The 15,813-nt window shown below is 38.9% G+C and overlaps 1 protein-coding gene across 1 annotated transcript in view; it reads right to left on the bottom strand.

The window, feature by feature from the left end:
- Nucleotides 1-10,312: 10,312 nt before the first annotated feature.
- Nucleotides 10,313-15,813, bottom strand: part of cmip (c-Maf inducing protein) — a 49,437-nt gene continuing 43,936 nt past the window's right edge. The window contains exons 19-21 of the mRNA XM_051724056.1: nt 14,429-14,534; nt 13,575-13,645; nt 10,313-13,341 (exon numbers count right to left, since the gene is read on the bottom strand). Of these exons, the coding sequence (XP_051580016.1) occupies nt 13,288-13,341; nt 13,575-13,645; nt 14,429-14,534 (231 nt within the window). The 3' untranslated portion in view covers nt 10,313-13,287. The remainder of the gene's footprint in view (nt 13,342-13,574; nt 13,646-14,428; nt 14,535-15,813) is intronic.

Raw genomic sequence — 15,813 nt, 5'->3', positions numbered from 1 at the left:
GCTGCCCATTCGTTTTGGCAAAATGCCTCCAGGTCATGCAAAGTCTTTGGTCGTCTTGCATGGACCAAACGTTTGAGATCTCCCCAGAGTGGTTCGATGATATTAAGGTCAGGAGACGTGATGGCCACTCCAGAACCTTCACCTTTTTCTGCTGTAACCACTGGAGGGTCAACTTGGCCTTGTGCTTAGGGTCATTGTCATGCTGGAATGTCCAAGAGCGTCTCATGCGCGGCTTTCATAAGATTCCCCGTGCCTTTAGAGCTCACACCCCCCCATAACATCAGTGAGCCACCACCATGCTTCACAGTGGTGATAGTATTCTTTTCAATATAGGCCTTGTTGACCCCTCTCCAAACATAACGCTTATGGTTGTGACCATAAAGCTCTATTTTGGTCTCGTCACTCCAAATTACAGTGTGCCAGAAGCTGTGAGGCATGTCAAGTTGTTGTCAGGCATATTGTAACCGGGCTTTTTTGTGGCATTGGCGCAGTAAAGGCTTCTTTCTGGCAACTCAACCATGCAGCTCATTTTTGTTCAAGTATCGTCATATTGTGCTCCTTGAAACAACCACACCATCTTTTTCCAGAGCAGCCTGTATTTCTCCTGAGGTTACCTGTGGGTTTTTCTTTGTATCCCGAACAATTCTTCTGGCAGTTGTGGCTGAAATCTTTCTTGGTCTACCTGACCTTGGCTTGGTATCAAGAGATCTCCGAATTTTCCACTTCTTAATAAGTGATTGAACAGTACTGACTGGCATTTTCAAGGCTCTGGATATCTTTTTATATCCTTTTCCATCTTTATAAAGTTCCATTACCTTGTTACACAGGTCTTTTGACAGTTCTTTTCTGCTCCCCATGGCTCAGTATCTAGCCTGCTCAGTGCATCCACGTGAGAGCTAACAAACTCATTGGCTATTTACACACAGACACTAATTGCAATTTAAAAAGCCACAGGTGTGGGAAATTAACCTTTAATTGCAATTTAAACCTGTGTGTGTCACCTTGTGTGTCTGAAACAAGGCCAAACATTCAAGGGAATGTAAACTTTTGATCAGGGCCATTTGGGTAATTTCTGTTACCATTATGATTTAAAAAGGAGCCAAACAACTATATGATAATAAATGGCTTCATATGATCACTATCCTTAAATAAAATCAATGCCAAAATTTCACAGTTTCTGCCAGGGTATGCAAACGTTTGAGCACAACTGTATGTTTTGCGTGTGCAGAAATAAATGACACATGTACACATTTAATCACATGTTTACTGTAATTCCAAAAGCTTTTTATGATATTTGCAATGTAAACAATTTTCTTCTACATTATTAATTTTACAAAATACAGAAGTAGCAGGCATTTAGAAAAAAGTTTAGGACAAAATCTATTGATATTTCTTAATTCGCGCTGATAGTTTTGCATGAATACATCACTTCCGGTCGGGCGGTCGCATATGGTCTAGTCGCACGAATTTAAATATTTTAATGCAGCTGAGGCTCAAATCAGATCTGAAAATGTCGCATCTGGAGACAGTCAGAACATCACGCAGCCCCCGTGCGACTCTCTATTGGAAATGAATGACTTCCGGTCTGTCATTTGTTGGATCCAGTGAAAAGGCGGTTTTACTCATACAGTTTTTAAACCACAAAATAAGTTCATTTTATATAATTACATCCAACTTGTCAGCAAAGTACCATGATATAAAGTTTACAGCTCTTATACGCCCAGTCAATACATCAAAAACGATCTTCCTTCGATGCGTGCTGAAATGTTTCTTTACATTAGTAGCGGTTGTCATTCGTCAAACAAACAGTTACTCAAAGTCTTTTCAAGCACATAATATGTGTATTTTATGTAACAAACAGCCAAACTGTCACCAAAGTACCATGATAACAGTTCACAGCTTGTATTTGCACAGCCATCATATCTAAACGCGATCTTCCCATGCATGCGGCCACATCTGCTTAGGTGCAGGTTCATTCACACATACAGCAACTCAAACAATCTTTTCAGGCATATAATACATCTATTTTCTGAAACAGAGTCAAACTATCACAAAAGCACCACGATAACAGTTTAAAATTATATACTCACTGTGAACACATGTTGAGCGCGATTATCACGCAGACACCTCTGTTTACATTAGTGCTTGTTACACACACACACACACACACACACACAGACACACAGACACACACACACGATGTCTGAAATGTCAAACTGTGCATAGGCAAACCGGACTGCTAATATAATTTGTTAATTTGTTTTATTATAGCTGTATATAAACAAAAAAAAAACAAAAAAACAAATACAGTACAGCAGACATAACCCATTTGTTCACATGTTTACTATATTACAGTATTTTTAATTTTTTAATGACAAGAAATCAAACATTTAAATAAAATAAAAAAATACTCATCTACACTCTGCCCCCTCTACCGGCTGTGCAGTGTCACATGCAGAAATAACTCACTCCAGAGGGCAATGCAGGGAAATTTAGACCCTACTCATGAAAAGGTTAAAATGTGGATCATGTTGTTCGGTGGCTGGATGCTCCCTGGATACCTGGAACAAACAGAAATTAAAGTGTTTATATTTCAGAAAAAGCACAAAATGAACGCATGAACTGCAGCAGTGAAGCGAGATACGTGCAGTATAAACAACTGTATCACACATCTTTGTAAGATTTAGAGGTAGAGTTCTAAAAGAGACTATCGCCCCCATTATAATGAATAAGGCAGCACAAGTCATTTACTTTTACATTTAGTTATTTACCAGACAATTTTATCCAGAAAAGTATTTTTATCTTTAAAAAAATAAATCCTTACCTTATCCGCAGGTCACGCAGACAGCTTCATTAAACAGCTTTATTGATTATAACAGGAGCAATCCAATATTCCCGATCTCACTGCTGAGGAAATAATTGTGAGCATTTAAACTATGATACAATTTCTTCGTCTCTCTCGTGTAGATGCAATTAATATAAACAACATGTATGGATAAGTCACTTCAGGTAAACATTTGATGTTCTTTGAGAAAGTATGTTAATTCAGAGCCTTATTTAAAGAATCCGGTAATGATACCAGAAGTGCTTCAGGGTCAATAACATTCTAATTCCTTTCTTTGTTAGTGTTTACATCCTTGAAGTGGTCTAAAATAGACTTGATTCATATATTCTTTCAGGTTTATTAAAGGGTTAGTTCACCCAAACATAAAAAATCTGTCATCATTTACACACCTTTATGTAGTTCCAAAGCCATTTGACTTTCTTCCATGGAACACAAGAGGAAAAAGTTAAAAAAAAAATGTTGATTATGCTCCTTTTTCATACAGTGAAAGTGAATGGTAAATTAGGCTGGCAGTGCATAGCATTCTGCCTAACAATTATTGTGTTCAACGGAAGTCATACAGGTTTGAAACAACATGAGGGTAAGGAAATGATTACATGGTTTTTATTTTTGGCTGAATTAACCCTTTAATTGATTTGACTCAGGTTGCTGAAGATAATCCTTTAGGTAACCAATGTAAATGTGTGGAGGACATATCTAAGTGTAATGTTGGTAAGATCTGTAACATTTATTACCTGTGTAAATACACACCAAAGATGCAAGCTGTTATTTGCACTCATTCTCAGCATAAAGATTATTAAAGATTAATAATACTCTGTGCCCTTTTGAAAAATCTTTACTTACTTAGCAAAATAAAAGACCTCATACACTTTTTTTGAACTGGACATTTCATTTAATATTCCATTCTGTATTTTCAACTTGTATGATATCTCAGAAAAATACAGCTACAAAGAGGTCCGCTCCATTCCGGATGATATGATTCCAAAAGAAGACGACATTCTGGAGTATAACCAGAAAGCACTTACCTGTGTATATCCCTCCAAGGGCCAGGTTGATTCCTACAACTTTGACCCTTGTCCTGCATGGAAATTAGGCTGCCAAATAGTGGCTCTCAACTTCCAAACTGCTGGTATGTGACAGAAGAGGAAATTGTATGTTTACCTTTATACAGTATATTCTCATGTTCTACACCTACTGTTAAAGGAATAGTTCATCTAAAAATGAAAATTATCTCATCATTTACTCACCCACATGCCATCCCAGATGTGTAGGACCTTCTGTCTTCTGCAGAAAACAAACAAAGATTTTTAGAAGAATATCTCAGCTCTGTTGGTCTATACAATACAAATGAATGGTGACCAGACCTTTGAAGTGCCAAAAATCACATAAAGGCCACATAAAACTTGTGAGAAACAGATCACATAAATCCTTTTAACCAGAAATCTCCATTTTACTTTAAAAATGTGAAAGTGAAAGTGGAGATGTATGGGAATAAAGGACTTAAATATTGATCTGTTTCTCACCCACATCTATAATATCACTTCTGAACATATGGATTACTTTTATGTGACCTTTATGTAATTTTTGGAGTATTTCCTATGTAGATAAACCCATAGGAAATGTTTACGTTTATAACGTAAGATCACAAAGTACGTATATACGTAGGAAGAAATAGTCCCTTTTGCCAAACTATTGTTTGATAAATGTTGGAAACTCAGAATGTTCTTCCTACACATCCAAACATAAATTATTTTTTATATTACATATTTTCAGTCCCCCCCCCCCCATTTCTTATGTATAGGGTACAACAACGGGGCTAAAGGCCCCACGTGCCGTGATCCTGCTCCGTCTGACCCTTGGTCCCTGTCTGTTTTCTGTTTGTCTGTGTTTGTGGTGTATATGTGCATGTAGCTGAGTCTGTTTTTTCCCAAATCTCGCCGCCATAGACGAATCCATCTAGTCCCCTGTGGCCGTCGACGAGCCTGTCCAGTCCCCTGTGGTTGTTGACGAACCTGTTCAGACCCCTTTGGCTGTCGACGAATCCGAATTCAGGGTCCCTGCCTGGTCTGACCTGTCCTGTGCCACCTCTGACCTCACCCGCTGCCGAGTGATCTCCACTAACTCCTCTGACCATGGCCCAGCAGCGGCCACTGTCCCCGTCCGCCCGATCCTGCACCTGGTCTTCTAATGCCGCTTTGTGTACTCAACATTAATCCCACAAAGTGATTCACTGGGGGAGAAATGAGACACAATTTCGAACGTTCGAGGAGTGATGAACGGCGAACTTGACACGATAATGTCCTCTGCTTCATCAATAAACACGTTAGTGGGCTTTGGCTGGCCGGAAGACTGCGGTCATCTGAACGGCGCCCATCCTAACTCCAAGCGCTCATGTGAGAAGTGAACATGCAGGGGGGAAGCGTTTGCTAACCTCAATTCGTATGAGGAGGCACAAAGTCCGTTTTTCCATCACCTTCGCAAACAAAAGCATCGCCTTGACTGACTCGTTCCCCAGCATGAGCCGCGGAGGGAGATTGTGTAAAAGTCCACACGAAGTCTGTGAATTCAAACAGACACTCTTTAATGCGATGCACTTGGTTGGACTGGAAAACCATCGTTTGTAGATCCAACAGCTGTCTGAATAAAGCATCATTCCGTAGTCATCGAAATAATCGAGCAGAGATAGCAGTGAGTGTCTCTTCTCTCGCAAGAACGCCCAGGTAATCCATTGAAATGGGCAAAAAATGAGTTCAAATACCTTGCATCTCCTGATAGAATCCCGAGAGAATAATGGCACCAACGAAGCACTCTGTGCATTGGTTCGCCATCACTCAGTTGGGGAATTTTCTCTTATTCCAGCCTCCTTATTCCACGGCCGGGGTTCACCAGTCCATGCAGGATCTCATCCACCACACGACAGCACTCCGAACAGGGAAGAGAGAGAGAGGCAGAGGCCGTGCCTCCAACTGCCTCATTCATGCAAGCTCTCTTAGAACTACACAAAACCCATTTTGTTTTCTTACCGTTCTTATACATGGTTTCTTATTGTTGGTGTCTGACGAAGCGCGTGGCTTCGCATGCAGATTCACCAGAAAATGACCGCTGAGCTGGGCCAAACGCCAGCCATCAAGAGCATGTCTGACGGGCAAGAGTGGCACTTTCGCTCGGGGGGAGGGCAACAAACATGAGGAAGAGTCCAGTGTCCGTCCGTACTCCATTTTCTCAAGCACAGAGCCGAAATTTTCACAAATGCCACCGGATAGCACCTAGTAGTGAGAAAATGTGATTCTTGATGAAGTTCCTCCATGGCGCCGAAGCGGGCGCCTATAAGGAGCCCATGACGTAGCTCCTTATGGGCGTCGCTTAAGCGCCAATTAATTGGCATGATTGTATAGGGCTTCAGACCATGTGACCACTGACGTGTGCCCATTGCGTCATTACACAACGTAGAAGTTCCTTCGAAAGAGAACTACTTGCAATAGACCTTATTCACAGCAGCGACATCTTTGATTTTTGACTGGAATGAACGAGGCTGTGAGGGATAGGTGTACAGTCTCTTTAATGGGCTGTGCAGTTGTTGAAAGGGTTTTGGATCGTTCCACTGATGAAACATTGAAAAATATCTTTTCAAGAGATCTCAGTAGACAAAAAACTCCAGATGTGATCTTGGAGCTTTTAGATTTATACAGTACATTTCATTAAAGTGACACTAAGTTTATCCCTCACAGCCTCGTTTTCATTCCCGTCAAAGATGCTGCTACTGTGAATAAGGTCTATTGAAGTCTGTCGGGCAAAATGGGATATGTTCCCCCATAAACTTGCATTTTAAACATGTAAATGTCAACACATTTTTAAGATATATTTTTTGTGGTAGCCTAATAGACAGAATGCCACAGATGCTGTCGATAGAGCTTTACTGTATTTAACCCAGAACATTGCTTTATTTTTGAACTTCAGAACTAGTCTCAAATTAAACCTTAAGGAGCACCTCAGTGATATCTCTCTCTCTCTCCCCCCAGATAAGTTCATTCAGCTAAACAGAGCTCTCTTCAGTTTGAATGGAGGTACAGGCTGTGTACTTAAACCAGAACAAGAACAAGACATCAAAACAAAACATCAGAATCAGAGTAAATAATTTTCATTTTACACTGTATTCCTTGTTAATTCAGTCTATTGTTTTTCTAGAATGATGACTGTTCAATCAGAATACAAGAATAGAATACGTTTTTCTTCTCTTTATATTTGCAAGGTACAACTGTGGAAAAAGGCAATGTTCTGTTTCTTGCAGGTAATAGCAGCTAGGCATCTTCCCAATCCGGATCACATTATCGGTCCATTTGTGCAGGTTGAGCTGTGGCCATACAGAAGCAGTATAGGTCAAGCAGATGACTAGTTTCAAGACTGCTTTCTTCAGTAAGGGAGAGGGTTAAGATGTCTGAGAGTTTTAAGAACACAAAAAGAATGTTATTCTGTTTGTTAAACTGATATTCAATAAACAGGGGCTTCTGAGCTTCAAAAGAAGCAAAACTTACTTTTACAGATGTGGTCACTATGAACTGTTCTTGTATGGCAAGAGCTGCATAACAGTTCTTAAAAAAAAAATTCTTGTGTGTTCCACTTTTAAGTGACCTTTTTCTTTAAGTGACTTAGATAACAACAGTGTTAAATGTTGATGATATCCTCAAAGAGTACAATGGACTAAATCCAGTGTGGCTGGGCCCAACAAATCCACCAAAATATTTTGAGGTGGATGACCCTGACATTTCTTTCCTGCGCTTTGTAGTTTATGAGGAGGATATGTTCTCTGATGGTAATTTTCTCGCCCAGGCAACTTTCCTTTTAGAAGTATTTGCTCAGGTAAGTCCATCCAAAATATTTTAGCTAAATGTTGTACTGTAAAGCCCCAAAATTTAGAACTAGTTGAAGACTGAAAAACCTACAGCCAATGAAATCTCTGAAAAAAGGTGATAATTTCATCCAATTTATGACCCTTTACTATTTTTATTAGGGTATCGGTCTGTCCCTCTGAAGAACGGGTTTAGTGAAAACCTGGAGCTTGCATCTCTTTTTGTGCATGTAAATGTACAGTATTGAAGGTTAAGGTGAGGAACACATAAACTGATATCTCTCTTTTAGACTGTCAGAACTCTTTATCATTAACTATGCCAATATTAGTTATTAGTATTAAAGGTGTAGTTCACCCAAAATGGAAAATTTTGTTTTTATTTGCTCAACCTCATTCCAAACCTGTATTTTATTTCATTTGTTGAAGACAAAAGGAAATATTTTGAAAAATGTTCAAGCCGCTGTTTTCCATGCAGTGAAAGTGGATGATTAAACACCATCACAGGAATGAAAGTAAAACCAGAAATATTAAAACCCCACAGTATTAAGGCCTTTTCACACCAATGGAAATTTCTCACAGCATTTAACATTTTGAATAGAAACAATGGATTCCTATGAAGCCATTAACACCTGAACCGAACGTGTACACTGAAATGCGAGGTTGTTTTTTACAATGACGGTACGTGTCCTTTGGCGCGTGGTGAATGGAGCTGAGCAGCCATTTTCAATTAATTCATGTGGGAGTCGAGTGCCTCACTAGCACAGGGGATTGTGGGATTGACAGCGGTGCGGAGAAAGCGTTGAGGGCTGTCGAGAGCATCAAAAAGTTGAGAAATTCAAATTAGTAGAAAACACCAGTCGGCAGCCAATCACTGTCAATCACATCATTATGTTTAATTTAGATTTCAGATAATGATTACACGCATTCATTGTGGCAATACTGTGGCTTGGTAAGCAAAAGTGTAATGAATCAACACTGTTTTTATACTTTGGGCATTCGAAAATGAAGCTGGCACAACCTGCCTCGGCCTGGATAAAGGAATACCCCCTCTAACTCAACCTAGCGAAGACCAAGCTCCTCGTCTTTCCAGCCAACCCTGCCATTGAGCACATCATCATCATTTCATTTAATAATTTCCTACAGAAACAGGAAGTGGAGGCGGGTTGTCAAACGACTCATCCCATTTGTTAAAATAGCCAGTACCCTTTGGTTTTCAGCCACACACACAAACCCCTTTCCACCATGTTGCTCTTGTCAGAGCCGCGAACTTGAGAAGTGATTATATCGGCCAGCTTTTCCAAAGACTTGAGAACCGAACGATGATCTAGGCTGACAATATGTATCCATAACCAGCCCACAAACACACACAGCACACCACTGTCATTGCTTACGATGAGGCTGGAGCCATTGTGCAAGTCGACAAACAAGTGAGTAAAAGGTAATATACAGTATACTGCATGTATGTTTTCAAAGTGCACCTGAGCATAAAGAATAAAGAACACTTAAGCAGTACATTCCAAGAAACCTCCGGCTGCACAAAGATTATACATAAACTCCAGGAATTTTCCTCTAGTCTAGCTCCCGTGTTGGCAGGTCTCATTCAGAAGTGATCATACCTATTGCTCGCCCTATTCACTTCAAAGACAATTACCCTCCACTGTGAGAGCTTCTGAAGGCTGAAAAGTGATAATGGTCGGACAGAACTCACTTTTTAAGCGATTCTTATTGACATTTCTTAGATTGTGCTCCCCTCAAAGTGCTCTGTGAAGGCATGATCAGCACCAGTTAATACTCAGCCAGTGCTGAAGAGTTGTAGGGGAGGGTGTCTTCTCATTCTATAAAGCATTTGATTGGATAAGGTTTCTCAACCTCTAGGTGATGTCATGGATGTGCCTAAATCTTTTTAGCCGAAAGAGAGAGGTTGCAGATTTTAAATGCTTATATCTTCTGAAAATATATTTTGTCAACATTAAAAAGTACACTAGCATCTAGATGACCTTCAAGCAAATAGATATGGACTAATAACAAAACTTTAACAGCAATCATTCACCTCACTTTTAATGTGGTGTCGCCTCTGGAGTTAAAAGGCCTTGACTGTCTTTGTCATTCCACTGAGCAATAAACAGTGTCCTGAAAAGTGATGTAATATGGGTCCATTTGTTTTCTCTAAAGGATTGAAGTAATCAGCAAATCTGACCTAAGAGAAATTAGAAGGCTTGACAATGCCCATGTGTTGGAAAGAAGCATATGGTTTATTTCTTTGCTGTGAAGGATTTGTTTGGCAGTTCTTGCCCCCTGCCCCCAGATTACCAAGGATGTGAAGTCAACTTGTGGACCTACTGTGGGGGGGGGGGTACTACAGAGGAGCTACCAGAATGAAAAGATACGATTTAAATTAGCTGTGATATTTACATTTGCCCATATACTGTTAGGTGTGTATTTGTCAATGTGCTCACGTTTGGATTCATGCAACAGAGATTGGCAAAATACCATTAGTGTTACATGCTGTTACTTGTTTTAAATGGGACTGTCATTATTATTTGATATAGAACAGTAGTTCTCACTTCCTTTAAAATAACATCACAAGGGTGAATATTCAGATAAAATATCAATACCAATAAAAAAAAACCTTTCCAAGCTTTCTATTTGAAACATATTCAGACAGTTTATTTTGATTGAAACTGGTTCACATATTAGGCTTATTTTCCTGTTGAAGGTTGTGTGTTCTCATTACAACAGCCATAGAGCAGCAGCAGCAGCAGCAACCCAGCTGTAGATAGAAGCAGATAAACACAGAAGAAACTCCAGGCATCATGGGAAATGTAGTTCTTATTTGTATGTACACAACTGTATCACAGGGGCCATAGGAACCCCACCAACATCATATTAAGACTCAGTCTCAATTCAACATTGTGGAAAGTGCTTTTTTAAAAAAAAGGGAGGGGGGGGGGGTGGGAGCTGAAAATAACAAGACATTAAAATATGTTGGTAGTGAGACATTGGAAACACAAATAGCACAATGAACTCCACAGGATATAACAAATAAATCAGAGGTGTGGAGGAAACAGTTTCCCAAGTTACTGAAGTAGAAACTAGATTTCCACTCTTAATAGTTTTTGGATCAAGAGAAAAAGGTGGTATTTGTATATCTTTTTTAGCAAAATGAGGGTTGGGGGGAACCCAGCCTTCTCAACTCCTTCCCCTGCAGAGAAATTTGGTCTGCTGATATACGCCGAGACTGAAAACCATTAAACAAATGTGACTTTAATGTTTCCACCAGTGTATAAAATGGCAGTTTTTTTAGTCCACTCACAAATGCAGAACTGTACCTTGCTTCAACATCAATATCACAAGCCCAATATAATCCTTCGGTTTACTGCGTTGTGCACAGGCTCGCACACCACTCGCTTTTAGAAATGTGTACTGATCCACATGGTAAGTGGTTGAAGGGTGGAAGTGTAAGGCTGGTTTCAGAACTAGTGATTTTATCCTTTATATTTTAATCTCCATGATAAAATTACAAAATGCGACATCTGCAGATGCAACATGCAAAAAAAAAAAAAAAAAAAAAAAAAGGATTACACATCAAATTGTCCAAAAAAATTAAATAGAAATAACCACTGAACACAATGACAGTGCACTTGGCCTGTGGGAGGGAGTGAACCAAAACAGGCGACCATATGCACTCATTTAAAAAATGAAGGCAACAAAAGTCTCCCAAAAACATGAGAGAAAGAGAAACAAAAATATCAGACAGAGAGTGGAGGGAAATTATATACACTCGTATGTACATTATACAGTATGCAACTACGCAAGGTTCAGACCAAAGATGGCAGAACGCAAGTTGGTGCCAGAGACATTTATGGCACCCAGCACTGAACTCCCCTGGACGGTGTCTATTTCTGTGTTAAATTTAAAAAACACACAAGCTCGACCTATCAAAAACTGCTAAGTTAAAGACCGGCCACATGGACGGGGCAGCAACTCGGAACACAGTCTATTTATCGCTAGTTTAAGTGTGAGTTGAGACAGACACTCCTTTGTAAACATGGATCAAAATAAGAATTTCTAAAGAAAACCTCTCAATTTAAGTTACAATTGTAACTTAAATTGACAGTTTTATTGCTCACTACGAGATATTTCTTCAACAAGTAATTACTTGCAAGATCTGCCTCTTTTGTAATAGTTCTTTACTAGTCAAGACATTAATTGTAACTTATTACAATGATGATAAACTATATGTTTTCGGAGAGACATTAACACGAGCGAAAAAACAAAATGTAAAAAAGGTTAAACTGCATAACAAGCCATAATGAACATAGCAGAAATCTTGGCTCGATAGTTTTCTTAACCATACACTCGTGGTGGACTCCTATCGACCGCTAGAGGCAACCACGACATGTTTACAGGGAATAATAAAGCCTATTAATTGGTTTTAAAGTCAATAATGTATATCTATGTACAACTATGCTGACTTACCTCAGAGTTGCTAAGTGATGCAATCTTTACAGAAAATGTTTTTAGGCACCATTTTGGTTCAGTTTGCTTGACAAAAGTACTTGATGATAAAATAAAAATAAACAAAAAATAAAAAAAAAAGACCAGAGCAACCAAATAAATGGGGCTCATAAATACAAAGTAGTCCCAGACTACTTCCTGGACAAACGTGCTCTTAAATATGGGTGTAAAATCAAAATTACACTGTACAATGTGGCTGCAAAAAAAAAAGAAAAAAGAAAAGAAAAAAGAAACAAAAATTTTCGTTTTTCTGTTTTGCTGTAGAGCAAAGCCCCTGAAATGTCTGCTTAAAAAATGCCAAAATGGGATACATATTTTTTTCTTTACAAACATACATATGAAAGCAGTGTATGGAAAAATATGCTTTTTCAAGTTGATAAAAAATGATTTTCAGAGAGATAGAGATGAATGTGTCAAGAAGTGAGCATTGTTAGACACATTTTACACAAGGAATTTCTCAGAGGAAGAAAAATGACTGAACTGAAAGGACCAAGCACAAATGTAACAAAATGGAAATTTTGGCTTTCCACACAAGAGGTGATATCAAAACTGTACTGGAATGTGGCTCTGAATATTCAGGCCTTCACCAGACGCTGGTACCACAGGGGAAATGGCTCCATGTAGTTCAAGAAGGACAAATCAACATTGACTTCTGGGAAAAAAGGACAAAGTGATGAAATCCATAGTTTTAAGGGATGGTGATGTAAGGAAAGCCAGATACGGCTGACACACAGGTACTAACAGGGGACACGGTTCCTTCGAGGGGTCTGAGATAAAAGGCAAGAACAAACAAACAGTTGAAAGTGAAAAAGTCCCCTTTATGATTCATTAGAAACAAGGTTCCTGTGCTGATGATGTCACACAAGACATATTCTTGCATTTTGATGCCACTACAAAGAGCGTCTTTATATTTGGATGAGACACATTTATGATATATCAGGAGGTCCTTGTGTTTGAATGATGTTCCTATAAATACAGTCCTCGTTTCTCCACGTTTGTGATTATGTTGTGTTCTGATGATGTGTCTGCGATTTCCAGCGTTTAGAAATCTCAGTGAGAATTGATGATGCTGAACAGTTCACCATGCCTCTGTGTAGCGAACGTCCACTTCCTTCAGGTTGGGTAGTTTAGCCTGTGGGTGGGACGAAAAAGATGTTTAGATATCATTAGGATATTAGAAGACATTAGGAATATTGTTCCAGGAACATGTCCTAATTCACGTTGTGCATATAAAGAATAAAAACCTACATTTGGTTGCCCTTAAACTTTGTTCAGTAAAAACTACACAAAGACTGAGAAAGAGAAGAGCTATGCTGCAATCATTAAACACACTCTGAGGGCCTGCTTGAATCATAAGCCTCTTACCTTCAGGTCCTCATAGGTGTCCGCGGTGAGTTTAGTACTGTTCATATTCAGGCTACACAGGCTTTTCATAGCTTAAAAAAAAAAAAAAAAAAAAGATAAGTTAATTGTTGAAAAAGTCATTTAAATCAGTTGTACTACATACAGTGTAATACCTAGAGCATGCACTGACTGCTCTGTGAAATTAAAATTCACATTTGTTAAGGACTCCTTAACTCGAGATAATTTACAAAATTACATGCAATCTTTAGAAATGTTAGTGGGCACTGCTTTTTCGGTGGCTATGTTGGGAATTCTTCCGGGCAGCTATTTTCTATGTAAACAAGCGGCATAAAAGTACAGCTCCTGAATGGGTTAAGACAGAAATATCCAAAATGGCTGGTCAAGATTACGATCAAATAACATTTTACATCAGCAGTAAAATCTGACAATAATGGTAACATAAATTGTGCTTCTTTAGCACAGATCATTAATAAAAACAAAAAAACAAAAAGCTATTTTTCGGGCTGCTTCAGCTAATGCACATGCACGTTCTTGAGTTAACTGACATGCGATGTCTGCATCTAAAAGGTAATTGGCTATTTTACCTGTAAGGCGGGACTTCCTTTTCTACACTTGCCATATTTCAAGTGGTCCATCTCAAACTAAATAGTCTAATAAAACTGCCTGGATGTGACCAGTTGTTTAAGATTTGGTTGGAGAGGCTAATGTGAAAGTTAAAGTTTGAAATTGAAAGATTGATTGAAGGGGTGAAGTGTAGACATACTGATCAACCACTAATATGAATATTGGGTGGGAGGGAAATCTGAGCTGCATAACTCAGATTTGAGTAAGACAAATGTTCATTGTGCTCTTACAGCTGAGGGAGAGCAGGCCTGCATCTGTGACTGGAGTCTCACACAAGTTCAGAACCTGCAGACAGGCCAGGTGCTCTGACAGCAAGCGCAGTCCAGCGTCTCCAAACTGAGAAAGAGAATGCAAACCAAGTCAAAAAAATAAATAAAAAATTAATTTAAATAAAAAATTAAAGAGAAATTGAGCAAGAACATTTAATAAGTGAACAGGTGCCTAATTTAAAGGCATTTTTTCACCCAAGAATATTGATCTGTTTCTCACCAACACTTATCATATTGCTTCGGAACACATATTAACCTTTTTAAGCTCGGATGGGCCCATGGGAAAAAAACAAAATTATCAAAATATTACTAACTACAGTCTTGACCAACACAAAATAGGTATCATTTGAAAACTTAGAAGCTGTACTGTATAATGCATTTAAAAAAACAAGTGTCAACAACAGAACAAGTGCTTTGAAATCTGCAGACAAATCAGAATTTGATAATTTATTTAAAAAAAATTGCACTGCACATATTATTGCAATTGGTAAAAACATCAAACTGATCAAATAGCCATGTGTCAAATGTTGTTGGAAAGTTGTTTTTTTTTAACCCAGAGACAAAAATATACCCGAGTAAAAGCTAAGTATGTGTCTTTGATATACATGTTATATGTAAACAGGTGTTGCTTATTTGCCATGTTTTCGCTTATAACTTCACAAATAATTAAAAGACCATAAGATATTACATAACATTACTTAGAGGAGGTGATTACCTTTAAAACAAGCCCACACACAACTTAATTGGATGCATAGATCATTAGATAATCCACACGAAGCACGTGCACACAGCACATAATGTGCTATCTGGCTAAAACACGTCAGATTTCCTGGATCAGATGACTTCATCGGAAATTATGTAGTACACTGTCCAGCGTCATGGAACGCAAAACCAATCGAATTAGGATTTCGATCGCTGAAGCCAGAGGTGGAAGTCATCCAAATTTGGGCAGCGATGTTCACTGTAATTACTTTTGACATGACAGACTCAATGATGGCTCAAATGACACAGAATGGAACTGAATGAGATCTCGTTACTCATGCCTACATGCTTTGGAGAGAGAGCATACAGCTCAAGTCAGAAGTTTAGCCAAACACATTTAAACTCGGTTTTTCACAATTCCTGACATTTAATCGTGGAAAACATTCCCTGTCTTAGGTCAGTTAGGATCACAACTTTATTTTAAGAAAGTGAAATGTTAGGGGGCCTGTGTAGCTCAGTGAGTAAAGATGCTGACTACCACCCCTGGAGTTGCGAGTTCAAATCCAGGGCGTACTAAGTGACACCAGCCAGGTCTTCTAAGCAACCAATTTGGCCCTGTTTGCTAGGGAGGGTAGAGTCACATG

This window comes from Myxocyprinus asiaticus, chromosome 18, assembly GCF_019703515.2.
Source record: "Myxocyprinus asiaticus isolate MX2 ecotype Aquarium Trade chromosome 18, UBuf_Myxa_2, whole genome shotgun sequence".
Taxonomy (NCBI): Eukaryota; Metazoa; Chordata; class Actinopteri; order Cypriniformes; family Catostomidae; genus Myxocyprinus; species Myxocyprinus asiaticus.
This window is presented reverse-complemented; position numbering and strand designations above follow the sequence as displayed.